This window comes from Mesoplodon densirostris, chromosome 15 (genome assembly GCF_025265405.1).
Source record: "Mesoplodon densirostris isolate mMesDen1 chromosome 15, mMesDen1 primary haplotype, whole genome shotgun sequence".
Lineage (NCBI taxonomy): Eukaryota > Metazoa > Chordata > Mammalia > Artiodactyla > Ziphiidae > Mesoplodon > Mesoplodon densirostris.
In genome coordinates this window covers 27,570,065-27,584,016 of record NC_082675.1, presented here as the reverse complement: position 1 = coordinate 27,584,016, position 13,952 = coordinate 27,570,065, and the positions used below count along the sequence as shown (strand labels likewise).

General features: G+C 55.5%; 1 protein-coding gene across 6 annotated transcripts in view; it reads left to right on the top strand.

Moving 5' to 3' along the window:
- Positions 1-13,952, top strand: part of TXNRD2 (thioredoxin reductase 2) — a 34,585-nt gene that overhangs the window by 1,833 nt on the left and 18,800 nt on the right. For all 6 annotated transcript variants that reach the window (XM_060118413.1, XM_060118412.1, XM_060118417.1 and 3 more), the window contains exons 2-8: positions 974-1,039; positions 5,766-5,822; positions 6,136-6,277; positions 6,735-6,809; positions 7,341-7,419; positions 7,859-7,921; positions 10,281-10,351. In XM_060118413.1, the coding sequence (XP_059974396.1) occupies positions 974-1,039; positions 5,766-5,822; positions 6,136-6,277; positions 6,735-6,809; positions 7,341-7,419; positions 7,859-7,921; positions 10,281-10,351 (553 nt within the window). The remainder of the gene's footprint in view (positions 1-973; positions 1,040-5,765; positions 5,823-6,135; positions 6,278-6,734; positions 6,810-7,340; positions 7,420-7,858; positions 7,922-10,280; positions 10,352-13,952) is intronic.

Genomic DNA, 13,952 nt, shown 5'->3' with positions numbered 1-13,952 from the left:
CCAAAGATAAGCCCACAATCCACGCAGCCAGCTGCTCGCGCTGCCCTCTGCCTGATAGAGTGGGGCTGTGGGGTGACACAGCCAAGATCCTGTAGTGGCGGCAGGAGGGATGGGCATCTGCCATGGAAGGTAGGGACATTCTCCTGGTCAGAGCCTCCCTGAGCAGCGGATATGAGAGAGCAACTGGATGCAGCCCCTAGCTGCCTCGACCTCCCTGCCTCCCTCCCCACGTCCTGATGATCTTGTTATTTCTTCCTCCCTCCATGGGGAGCAGGCCGGAGCCTGGTGCTGTGGGTCCCCAGCTCGGGGCTCTCACAGGTTGGCCACACCTAAGGACACACCTGCCCTTGCCGTCCCCCTGCTTCAGTCATCTCTGGCCTGCCTTCCGTGCCAGCATTTACAGGAGACGGATAGCGGCTTCTGCAGGGAGGAAGGACTCCAGCGGCCTCTGTGCTGGGAGCAGGGGTGGAGGGTGCAAATGGCCTCCAAGGAACCCAGAGGCGTTTCAGAGCCGCTGTCCTGCCAGGCCCCGCCGGGCACTGAGAGAGGCCAGGCCGTGTTGCCCAACGCAGGGGCCGCCCTTGTTCTCCCTCACTGGTGACAGAGGGTGACCTTTACAACGGAAAGACAGGTGGAGTCAAGACAAACGTTTTAATCCCGTGTCTGCTAGAACGTTGGGTGAAGTTGAGTTCAGGGCAGTCCTGCCAGTTCAGTTACCTTCCTGATGTGGGGAGATGGGGATTACACCCCCGCCAGCCTCACCTGCTTAGTCTCGGGACCTGGACAGACAACATGCACCCCGTCATTGCCTCCTGCCTGCTGGGGGTTGTGTGGTCACCCCATACCATCACAGGACGGGACCCCGATCCCCTAAAGTGGACCCTGTACCACACTGGAAACTGTGGCCTCCTGGGATTGCGCCCCAGGCTGCTCCTGGTCCTTCCTTCTCAACGTCTCCCCCTCACCCCTGCAGGGCGGCAATGCTATGACCTCCTGGTGATTGGCGGGGGATCCGGCGGCCTAGCCTGTGCCAAGGAAGGTACGTGTCCTGCGTCCTGCATCCCGCCAGCATGGTAGGGCCTGCAGGCTTCCAGGTCTCCTGGAGAGGGCAGTGGTGCTCTCCAGGCTGGGTGGGGATCCTCCTGAGCAGCCAGGAGCTGAATGCATTGTCTCTGCAGTTGGCCCACTCCTCCCGCTGCAACCCCAGGCAACCACTGATCTGCTTTCTCTCATTGTAGATTAGTTTGCATTTTCTAAAATTCTGTCTAAATGAAATCATGCTGTGTGTATTCTTACTTTCTGGGCTTCTCCCACAAAGCACAATTATTTGGAGATTCATCTGTGTTGCTGTGTGTATCTAGAGTTCACGCCTTTTCATTACTGATAAGTATTCCACTGTATGTCTAGACCACGTTTGGTTGGTTCATTCACCTGTGGATTGGGTTGTTCCAGTTTTTGGCTGTTGTGAACAGTGCTGCTGTGAACATTCGTGTGTGTGTGTGTGTGTGTGTGTGTGTGTGTGTGTGTGTCTTTGTGTTTTAAATCTCTTGGATAATCTAAAAGTGGAACAGCTGGGTCATGTGGTGTATCTCTCATTTAGGTATTTTTTCATTTCTTTCAGCAGTATTTTGTCATTTCAATATACAGGTCTTTCACATCTTATGTCAGATTTATCCCTAGTGTTTCATATTTTTAAAACAGCTTTACTGAGGTACAAGTCACACACCATACAGATCACTCATTTAAACTGCCTATTTCAGTGGATTTTATATTCACAGTTGTGCAACCATCACCACCACCAATTTCAGAACATCTCATCACCCCCAGGTACTCTGTACCCACTGGTAGTCACCTGTCCCCCTCCCCTCCTCAGCACCAGGCTACCACTAGTTTCCTTTCTGCCTCTATGGACTGGCCTGTGTTCTGGATGTTTCATAGAAACGTGTGGTTTTGCTCTCACTCAGCGTGATGTTTTTAGTGTTCATCTGTGATACAGCGTGTGTTAGTACTTCGTTCCTTTTTTAGGGCTGAATAGTGTGGATGAACCACATTTTGTTTATCCACTTGTCCGCTGGTGGATGTTTGGGTTATTTCTGCTTGGGGCAGTTATGAGTTATGCTGCTCTGAACATACCTGCAGGTTTTGTATGGACGTGTGCTTTTATTTCCCTTGGGCAGATTCCCAGGAGTGGAATTGCTGGGTGATAGGATAGCTCAAGGTTTAACCTTTTGAGGAGCTGCCAGACTATTTTCCAAAGTGTCTGCACCATTTTATATTCCCACTAGGAAGTGTGGGGTTCGAATTTCTCCACATCCTCGCCAACACCTGTTACTGTCTTTTCTATCGTAGCCCATCCTAAGTAGGTGAGAAGTGGGTGGTATCTCATTGTAGTTGACTTGTATTTCCCTCATGGTTAATGGAGCATCTTTTCTTGTGTTTATTGGCCATTTCTATATTTATGGAGAAATGTCTATTTAGAACCTTTGCCCATTTTTAAGTTCAGTGGCCTTTTCATTATTGAGTTATGAGAATACACACACACATACACACACGTATATTCTGGGTATTAGATCCGTATCAGATGCATAATTCTCAGTTACTTTCTCCCATCCTGGGGGTTATCTCGTCACTTTCTTGTTGGTGTCCTTTGCAGCGCAAAAGTGTTTAATTTTGATGAAGTCAGTTGATCTGTTGTTTCTTGTGCTTTTGGTGTCACATCCAAGAAACAGCATCCCGATCCAAGGTCACAAAGACTTAGGCCTGTTTTCTTCTGAGAACCTCACAGCTTCAGTTCTTACATTTAGGCCTTTGGTGCATTGTGGATTAACATGCAGACGTGGTGAGGTCATTGCCTTCGGGTGCACCTTTCCGTGTCACGGTCCCCCTTCAGGTGACACTCTCCCACCAGTCACGTTCCACTTCTACATGCTACAAACCCCACAGCACATTGTACAATTTTTGTTTAAACAGTGATCTTTTTTTTTATACTGATTATTTTTTTGTTGTTTTTATTTTTATATATTTATTTATTTGGTTGCACTGGGTCTTAGTTGTGGCAGGAGGGCTCCTTAGTTGTGGCTCGCCAGCTCCCTAGTTGTGGCATGCAAACTCTTAGTTGTGGCATGCACGTGGGATCTAGTTCCCCGACCAGGGAACGAACCCGGGCCCCCTGCATTGGGAGCACAGAGTCTTAACCACCGCGCCACCAGGGAAGTCCCTAAATAGTGACCTTCTGAAGAGATTTCAGCGATAAGGAAAAAGCTAACACACCTGCCCATGTGGTCATCATTTCTGGGGCTTCCGTTCCTTTCTGTGGATCTGAATTTCCACCCGGCATCATTTTCCTCCTACTGGAAGGATGTCCGTGAACATTTCTTGTCGTGTGGCTCTAGGGGTTATAAATTCTTTCAGCTTTTGTGAGTCTGAAGACATCTTTACTCTGCCTTCATTTTAAAAAGATATTTTCTCTGAGTATAGAATTCAAGGGGACAGTACAGCCGGCCCTCTGTATCCACAGTCTCCACGTTCACAGATTCAACCAATCACAGATCAAAAAAATATTTTTATTTTTATTTATTTTATTTATTTATTTATTTATTTTTTGCGGTACGTGGGCCTCTCGCTGTCGTGGCCTCTCCCGTTGCGGAGCACAGGCTCCGGACGTGCAGGCTCAGCGACCATGACTCACGGGCCCAGCCGCTCTGCAGCATGTGGGATCTTCCTGGACCGGGGCACGAACCCGTGTCCCCGGCATCGGCAAGCGGACTCTCAACCACTGCGCCACCAGGGAAGCCCCAAAAAAATATTTAAAAAAAAATTCCAGAAAATTCCAAAAAGCAAAACTTGAACTTGCTGCATACTGGCAACTATTTATCATTTACACTGTATTTACAACTACTTACGTAGTGTTAACATTGTGTTAGGTGTTATAATCTAGAGATGATTTAAGGTAAAGGTTACTGCAGATGCTGCACCGTTTTCTGTAAGGGACTTGAGCATCTGGCTGCTCTGGGTTGTCCCAGAGCCCATGAGCGCTCTTTCCATTGTGGATAGTTTCTATTCCTGTTTTCAAATTCACTAATAAGAGTGTGCGATGTCTACTCGACCATGAACCCCACTCGGTGCAGTATTCATCTCTACAGTTCAACTGGGTTGGGTCCTTTTTTCTATCTTCCATGTTATTTCTTGACTTTTTGAACATGTGGAATACGGTTAAAACACCTGTTTTACTTTTTTCCCCACTAATTCTGACGTTGGTGTCAGTTCTTGGTCAGTTTCCATTGACTATTTTTCCCTTTAAGGGCTGTATTTTCCTGCTTCTTTGTGTGCCTGGTAATTTTAGTTTGAGTGCCAGACACTTTGGACTTTACCTTGCTGGTTTCTGTATATTTTTATATTCCTAGAAATATTTCTGGGCATGTTCTGGGATATAGCTACAGACAGTTTGATCTTTTTGAGTCTTCTGCTTAAGATTTGTTAGGCGCTCTGGCACTGTGCCCAGTCTAGGGCTAATTATTCTCAACTGCTGAGGCATGACCTTCCTAATGCTCACCCAGTGCTCCAGGAGTTAACGTTTCTCCAGGCTGGCTTCTGGGAGCAGCACTGTCCCGGCCTTAGGTACTTTCCCCTCTCTCTCCTCTCTCTCCTCTGTCCCAGGAACTCTCAGCCCGGGAGCCTGCTGGACCTGCCTGGGCCCCCTCCATGCTGTGTCCTTCAGACTCTCTGGTCGTGGGGCTCACCTCGTCCCTTTCCTGTCTCTCAGAGATTGCTGGCCTTTGTTTTCGTTTATTCAGTTTCTTGAAACCATTATTTCACGTATTTTGTCAGGATTTTTGGTTATTTTGAGCAGCAGGCTAACTCTGGTCCCCGTTGCTCCATCCTGATCAGACCTGGGAGCCGGGCGTTGGTATGTCTGAGATGTCCCCTTGGCCGGAGACTTTAAATCAAGCACTGGGATCCCATCTTGATTCAGTTGAATGAAATGGTTTTGTTAATGAAGACTTCTAAAATTTGGTTCTATCTTGGTAGCTGGTAGCCATGAATCAAGCATGTTCTGTAGTGTTTCAAACACTCGTGAGCTCGTGACATACAAGTGGGGCGTGTCCTTGGGGCCGTCACGGCCAGGGACCAGGGCTGGCTGATGCAGTGCCACAGGCAAGCCAGCGGGAAGCCCGTGATTAGTCCTGGCCTCAGAACCTGGGGCTTGTGGCTGGGGGAGCCTGCTGATAGCTGGGGGCTCCAGGCAGGGGTGCAGTTTGGAGCCCTGGTCTTGGGGCCTGGCTGACCTGGACCTGCCATTTGACCTCCGAGCTTCCATTTCCTCACCTTGAGAGGAGGCAGCAAACGTCCACCTGGGGGCTTTGACCAGGGTAGACCGAGGGGCACCCCACATGGTGTCTGGGGAAGAGAGGAGTGAGGGAGGGCCTGAGGAGCGAGCCGGGGGCCTCCCTGTGATGCCTCCAGGGAGTGTGCTTGGGGTGGGCCCTGGGCCTGTGCTGGACTTGCAACCAGGTGGCGGGGGGGGGCGCATCCCAGCACTGCTGTGGTGGGTGGTGCAGAGCCTGCGGTCAGGAAGAGGTCGGGGTGCCCATCTAGGGGCAGCATAGCTGGGAACAGAGGCAGTGGGAGACCCGGCTGCATAGCTCGTGGGCGGCTGCTGGCCCGGTCCTTCCCCAACCTCCTCTGGGCCTCATGGGCTCCTGGGGTCCCCGACCCTGAATCAGTCCCTGGTTGTACTCACCTGCCTGCTTCTCTGGTCTTTCTAGCTGCTCAGCTGGGGAAGAAGGTGGCCGTGGTGGACTACGTGGAGCCTTCCCCCCGAGGTAGGCAGCCCCCGCCGGGAGCCGCGTGTCCTGGGGAAGGTGGGGGGATCACATACAGAGGGTGGCTGAGCCCTGGACTGCTTCCCAGTCGCCGGACGGCGTCCTGCTTCTTGGGGAAGCTGCCATCACTGTAGGTTCCTCATCCTCCTCATTTAAACCAAGTCTGAATGCAACCGCAGCCGACGCGTCCACACGGCAGGTTCACCTGGGCCGCGTTGGAGTTAAAGCAACTAAAAGGAATTGGAAACAGCTGTAGAGCAGGGCTGGCCTGGCTCACCTGAACCCTGTCTGTGTGCTCTTCCCACCTCCCCAGGCACCCGGTGGGGACTTGGTGGCACCTGCGTGAACGTCGGCTGCATCCCCAAGAAGCTGATGCACCAGGCGGCGCTGCTAGGGGGCATGATCCACGATGCCTCCCACTATGGCTGGAAGGTGGCCCAGCCCCAGCACGACTGGTGAGAGCGCATGGGGGACGGCCGACCCCATCAGCCTCGCAGGAGCTGCGGGCGCGATTCTCACCTGGGGACACGTCTGGGCCCCCAGCAGTGGGCAAAGTCTAGAGACGTTTTTGGTGATCTCCACAGTGGGGGCTGCACATCCCCTGGGTGGAGCCTGGGATGCTGCCACTTGCCCCACGGCGCCCAGGACACCCCTGGAAGGACGCTCGGCCCAAAGGCTGCAGTGCTTCAGGCCTGGCGGGTGGCACGTGGTCCGCTCGGAGCCCCTCAGTCTGAAGCCCCAAACCTAGCCTGGGGGCGGCAGCCGTGGGGACAGACGTCACCTTTACCACCTTGAGAAAACCCTCTGCCTCTGGGCATTTCTGTTAAGGGCTGTTTGCCTCTAATAATCTGTGGCGGGACCCGCAGCTGACACTTGTGTGGTGGCTTTACGCATCGTGCTTTGTGTCAACAGGGGGAAAATGGCAGAAGCCGTTCAGAACCACGTGAAGTCCCTGAACTGGGGGCACCGGGTCCAGCTGCAGGACAGGTACTGACACCACGCTAGGCTCTGGGCGGGTCCTGGGACACGTGAGGACTCCCTGGGAGGAGGAGGTGTGAGACCCGGGTTAGAAAGCCCGGCCACCTCGCCCCTCGCGGTGCCTGCTCTTTCCGCCTCTCTGCTGGGCACCCCCTCACCAGCAGGAGGTCCGTGGGTGTTTTGGGGGGAGGGTAACTGGATGCATGTGGGGGCCTCCCCTTCCTGGTGGAGGGTGTCCAGGTAACAGGACTGACCTCGGGGGAGGCCCGGCCACCTCTGTCCTCACACACCGGGGCTGAGCTTGGGCCCTTAAGACACCCCTCCATGGCAGCTGTGGTCACCACGTACCAGGGAACCCAGGGGAGACAGCAGCTGCTCCCCATGCTTCCCGATGCAGGTCCGCACACTCCTTTTGCCCCTCGTGAGCCGTGGGTGGCCCGAGCTCACATTGTAGCCGTCTGCCTAGTGCTCCCTATTTAATCCTGAGGTGATGCCTCATTTGCAGAGGAAATGTTTGAACATCCTATTTTTATTTTGCAGAAAAGTGAAGTACTTTAACTTCAAGGCCAGCTTTGTCAACCCACACATGGTTTGTGGTGTCTCAAAAGGTGGGGAAGAGGTGAGCGCCTGCATCCCGGGGCCCCTGGGGCAGCACGGGCCAGTCCATGGGTCAGTCTGTGGCCCAGGCGGGTGGACCTCAGCTCTGCTTGGTCTCAGTGCTGTCCTTGGAGATCAGCGCTGCTGGGATTGATAGGACGTTCCTCTGGGCCGAGGCCAGTCTAATTCTTTGTGAAGGAGGAAGTGACCACGCCAGGCTGCCCACTGCTCAGGCGGCTGCAGCCCTGCAGGGGTTTGTGGGGATTCCAGGAGACCTTACACCCCGTGCAATGCTGTGTAAACTGTGAAGTGCTTGGACTTAGAGGCTCTCCTGCCAGTCCCTGGGGCTGCTGCCACAGGGTCCACACTGCAGGGCAGAGGCTGTGATGGGGAAGCTGGTGGAGCCCTCGAATGGGGACTGCAGGTGACCTGGGTGACTGGCTTTCTCGGTTTCTTCTCAGACTCTGCTTTCAGCCGACCACATCGTCATCGCCACTGGAGGGCGGCCGAGGTACCCCACGCACGTGAGTGTCCTCAGGAGCCCCCACCCCTCCACCCCGTTCATGGTCTGGTGACATGCACCTCCCACTCCCCCCTTTCCTCCAAGTGGCCCTGTGCTCACAGCTGTCACTTTCTACTGCCCGTGCTCTCGAGTGCCCTCTGCTGAGCCAGGTTCCCACATCCCCACTTGGCTGAGTCCCGAGAGCGGCTCTCACGTTCCTCAGCTGCTGGGCCGGCCCCCGCCTGCCCTCTTCCTGTCCCCACGTCAATTCTCTATCTCCCTTGTTGATTCCTCCTTTTTAGCCTCAGAATGTTGGAACATTTGGGACTTAAGCCTGGTTCCTCCTCCCCCAAACCCAAATCTTGTTCTTTAGTTGACATGAAACTCACATACCATAAAATGCACCCTTTCAAAGGGTACAGTCCAGTGAGTTCCAGTTTATTCAGAGTCGTTCACCCGTCGGACCCACTACTGAATCTCAGAATGTTTCATCCGCCCAGAACAAAACCCTGGCCCCATCAGCCGTCGCTCCCGCCCCCCTCCCCCGGCCCCAGCAGCCTGCTCTCTGTCTCTGTGGATTTGCCTGTTCTGGACGTTTCACATCAGTGGGATGAGATGCATAGCCTCTTTGACCAGCTTACCGCTGAGTGATGTTCCGCGGTGGGTGTGACATTCTGTTGTCCGCTTGCGTGGTGGACCTCTGGGTTGTTTCCACTTTGTTATGAGTGACGCTGCTGGGAGCCCATGTGGATGCGAGTTGTCCCTTCTCCTGGTCAGACACCTGGGGGTGGAGGTCCCAGGCCCCGGGGGCGGGGGGCAGCCTCACCCTTTACATCCCCACCTGCAGTGCGTGGGGTTCATCCTTTTTGGTTTCTTCTCGTGTCTTGTGATGTTTTGCTGAAAAGTGATCATTTCAAATAAAATGACATGTTCACTCTGGAAGCTAGGATCTCCCTCCACTTTGGGATTTCGTTTATTGCTGCTTGGCTGTTGGGTGATTTTTCTGGACCGATTTTGTAAACTCTTTATTCTGTGTCCTGTGAGGCTACTGAGGTCTCTGCTCAGTGGCCAGCTAGTGACTGGGCAGAGATGTGCTTAAACACCAGACCCAGGAAGTCTCCCCGTCTTTGCGAGGTGCCCCACCCTCAGCGCTCAGCCTGGTGGGGGACGCTCTGTCTTCGCCCCCACCACCTGCCTCTGCGGGGCTTGGAGGCCAGTGCTCAAGGCCGCCCCAGACCCAGACATAGGCCCAGACAGGTGGATGGGGAGGACCAAGGGCGTGGTTCTGCGTCCTCGCAGACTCATAAATCTGAACCTCCGTCCAGTTCTGTGCTTCCACTGGAAACAGGAGCTGAGAGGGCGCCAAGGCAAGTGCACACGCCAGTTCTCAGGACCGCAACGCGGCCCCTGCCGCTGTCAGCCCAGCAAGAGCAGCTTCCAGAGGGGACCAGACAGCTGTACCAGGTGGCCCTGGGCAGGATGTGTGGCTCCATAGGAGGGGAGGGTGCTTGTTCCAGTAGCCACATAGGCAGGGGCCAAGTGGTGACCATCAGTGATCCCTCACCCACAGCTGGGCCCACGTTGGCTCCACTCAAAGCCCCTGATGGCCGTGGTCAGTTCCTGGGACCCAGGGATCAGCTCAGCTCCACCTTGCACGTGGCTGCCAGAGTGCCTGCGAGGGGACTGGCCCGGCCTCTCCCTGCTGTCCGCTTGCCTGAGGGGCGGGGTGGGGTGGGGGTGGGGTGAAGCGGGAGCCTCGGGTCCTGGGGAAGCTCAGTGACCACTCTGCTCTTGGCTGCCCGCCCTGGTGCCTGCCAACACTTGTTGTGTTTTAGTCCCTTTGATATCCAGACCTTTCGATCTTCTTGAGCAAACTTAAGAAATTCCTGACTTTATTTTTTTTGCCAATTGGAACCGTAAACTGTTTGAAATCCATTTCCTCTCTCCCAGCACATCTGACTCTCAGGGGCCATAGAGAGGACGTGTCCTGTGTCCCCCACCTGCTGGGGTATGGGGTGACCTGGACAACTCCCAGGCACAGGGCCCACCATGCTGTCCCTCAAGGGCCCCCGGTCGGTCGCATCCAGCCTCCAGCCTTCAACCTGGCGCCCTGGGAGCCGGCCCACCCCGCTTCACCCCTTGCTCCCCACAGCTCTGGGTCTGGATCTGGGGGGAGTCCTGGAGAGCGAGAGGAAGGAGCCGCTGCTCCGGGCCCCCCAGGGAGCGGCCGTGTCCCCGTCCCAGAGGCCACACCCGAGGAGGTGCAGCCACGTGTGGGAAGGTGGTTCTGGCCCAGTTGTGTCTGCAAACTGGGCATCCTCTGAGGGAGCCCTGTGGGCAGCCGGGGACGCGGGCCTCACATTGACCCTTTTCCCGGATAGATCGAAGGTGCCTTGGAATACGGAATTACGAGTGATGACATCTTCTGGCTGAAGGAGTCCCCTGGAAAAACGTAAGGCCTGGGGGTGCCCAAGAGGTCCCACTCCCCTGTGCACAAAGCCAGGTGGGGAGCACATGCCACTGCCCCTCTGTAGCGCATTCTTTCCTGCCTACCTGAGGGAAGGGCAAAAAGCCCGGCCCTGTGCCCGTTTGGGGCTGACACTCTCCCAGGACTGAGTCACAGTGCGTGGCCGTTATTGTCTGGGGCGCAGGTTTTCACCAGGGTTCCCAGGAGCCGCAGGTCCCAGCGGGTCCTCAGGGCCATCTGGGTGGGCGGGTAGGTGGGTGGGCCCTGGGGGAAAGCCCTGGTCCCCCTTCAGCTCCAATCAAACGTCCCCGTTTTCATGTTTGTCACCTGGGCTTCCCTGAAATCAGCAAAGGCTCGGGCTGCCAGAAACCAGAGCCCAGCTGTGAAGCCAGGCCTGCAGCGTGACTGGCCCCCCCATGGCCAAGGCCCGGCTTCACTCCTGGCATGGGGTCCAGGTCTGGGTGCTGCTGCCTGGGCACTGAGGAGACCTCATGCTCGCAGGGACCATAGAGGCCACCAGAGGGCGAAAGAGGCTCAGCTGTCACAGTGCTGGGCTGCAGGGGACCAGCTGCCGATGGCCCGAGGGCATGCCCGGGGTGGGCAGGCGTGTGCAAGTGTGTGTGTCAGCATGGGTGAGGGAATGTATGTGTACACGTGAGCACGTGTGTGAACACGTGAGCACATGTGTGAGACCTTGTGCGTGTGCTCGTGCCGTGCTCTGCTTGTCCTTGCTATCCCAGCCTCATGAGGTGTCCTTGTTCAGGGCTGGGCACAGCCCCTGGCATGGGGGTGGCTTGGTGTGACCTCCCAGCACTCGCGGCCACCTCGTTGTGAAAGGCTGCAGTGAAAACCCCGACGTGCGTCTTCTTGTTGTCTCAGTGTTTCTTATGTGTCGTGTGCGCAGTCAGGGCTGTGTCCGTAGTAGAGAACTGCGGTCCTGGCCGGGCGCCTGTGCTGCGGTCCCGGCTGGGCGCCTGTGCTGTGCTCCCTGCCTCATGCTGCCTCGGCATTTCCATGGGGCCTGAAGGGAAGGGAGCCTCTCCTGCTCCCTGTGGGGGGGTGGAGGGAGTGCAGCCACTTCCATCTGCGGTCAGGCTCCTGGCCCTGGCCACCGCCTCGCCTCCCACAGGGGCCCCAGGCTGTGTGTGGTTGGTGCTTCGACTTGGCAATAGTTGTTAATTTTTCTAATGTCACATTTATCACATTTTCTCTTTACGCCATAGTGTCTGGGCTATTTGTTGTTTTGTCTCTGACTAGTAGGTTAAATGTGGCCTGGTTTCATTTGCGTTTGCTATTATGTGGTCTTTTGTGTAATTATTGGCCATTTAAAATTGAGTGTGTGAGTCATGAGTGTGTGTCTGTGAGTGAGCGTGTGTCTGTGTCTGTGAGTATGAGTGTGTGTGGCTGTGAATGGGGGCTGCTCGCTCCTGGGCCTGCTCTCTGGCTTTTCTCTTTCTTATCTTCCTGCAGGTTTGCTGTCAGGGCTGAGATCCCATGTTGTTTACAATTGCAGATTTTCTCAGCTTGTCCTTTTAACTCATGTAACATACAAATGTGACATACAAATGTTTTGGGTTTTTTTTTTTAAGTGTAGCTTAGGCTCTTTTACACTTAATGGCTGTTAGATTTATTGCATGTTCAGGAGGGCCTTTCCCCCCGCCAAGATCTTTTTTGACAAAAGCCCTGGACTTCCTGTGGGTCCCGGGGCCTTGGGGCGTCTGCAGCACATCTGCAGCAGAGACGGGGTCCCATGCATCCACCACCAGCCCTTCCCACCAGCCTGGAAGCTCCTCCAAGCAGAGCCCAGTCCTGCTCTGGCCCTGATTCGGGGTCCCTACCGCCGCGCAAGTGCCCAGTGTGATCTTCAGACCTGCATTGTTTTCTTGCGCATTGATTTCTCTGGGTCACTGAGGCACTTTGCCAGCCTCTCCGAGGTGGACTGTGGAGACCATGGTGCCGATGGCCTTCAACCTGCGGCCGCCTGGACACTGGCTCCCCGCTTGGTGCTTCTGGCCTGGCCGAGGCCGCCCGTGTGGCCCGGTAATCTCCGCCCATTACCGAAGGCCAGCAGTTTCTGAATCCTGGTCTTTTCTTAAATTAGTTCCTGTGTGTTTTATTTTCTCTTGTTTGCTATTTCCCTGTTACATTTTGAGAGCCAAGTCTACCTCCAGGAGGGGCCGGTGTCTGGTGGCTCTCACTGCCCGCTGCTCACCGGAGGCTGGTGCGCGGAGAGGCCGCACAGGCCGGAAGGAGGCCCGGGCGCAGGGGCCCCGCGCAGCTGCCCCCAGTGACCACGTGCTGGGGCAGCGGCCTGCGCGGCCAGGAAGACAGCCCCAGATATTGGGGTCAGGAAAGTGTTTATTTTCTTCAGAAAAAAAAACGTTTAGAAGACTTTTTTTTCAAAAGCTCTTTCGTTTAGAAGGAATCTAGGTATGTTATTGTTTAAGGAAAAAAGTGTTTGCAATGTATCAGTCACCCGTTCCGTTCTGAGCATGATTTATGTGAGGAAATGGTTTTTTTAAAAATTAAGCTGGAGATATATCCCTGTACGATGCTTCTGTGAAACGCAGCTTTTGTGCGGAGCTGTGGATGCAAGTTGTAACAGTGTGATACGGGAGTCAGTGTTTACTCCTTACATTCCTGCCCGCAGTCAAAATAAGCCCGAGGGTCTACAGTAGCATTTCTGTATTTTATCAGCTTGGGCTGGGCCGGGGGGGCCTCTGCTCACACTCCGAGGGGCTGTTTCTGCCAGATTTATTTGCCTTATAAATATTCCCCGTGTTTATTTTAACTCGCCTTTAAAATGGAGCTGAAATGAATATGGACCCGAGGGTTGCCCCCGGCCCTGGAGGCCTCCCGAAGCCGGGCGGGACCTTTCCACTTGGCCCCGGCCAGGAGGCCAGCCGGCGGCTGAGGGTGCCCAGCGTGCCTGGCCTCGGCCTGCAGCGGTGGAGCCTCCACTGGCCGGCTCCCAAGGGCCCGTGGGCTCCGTGGTGTCCTGTCTTCCTCCCCACGATGGGGTGCAGGCCGCGGCTGGCGGCTCAGAGGCATCTGCGTGAGGCTGGATGGCCAGCAGCTCAGGCCTGGAGAGCCGGCCCTCAGCCTCCGTGGTTGCCCCACCTGCCTTTGCCCCTGAGAGTCTTGGTGCTTTCTGGACATCCTGTGTCCAGCTGCTCCTGGGGGCCCCGAGCTCCGTGGCCCCAGCATTTCCTGCACTGGCGGGACAGCTGCAGGGCCCCCATGCTGTGTGGGTGCACCCCCGGGGAGCGGATCGGGGCCTTCAGACTCAAGAGGCAGGGGGAGAGCTCTTTAAGCTGGGGCTCCAAGGTCTGAAGGAAGGCTTTGTTTCTGCTTCCTCCCCCTTCAGACTTTAAGGAGAGAGCCAGCCCTGTGATCAGGCTAATCCCACGGCAGTTACGCCTTGGAGTACAGTGTTTGCAGCACCGAAGGGCACACAGGGGGGCTCCCCGAACACACACACAGCTGAGCGGGGCTCTGGGTGCAGGTGGAGCCCCCGTGGGGTGTCCTGCTGCAGTGTGAGGCCGTGTGTCCAGTCCTCAGAGGCCCTGCCACCCCAGGTCCTCCC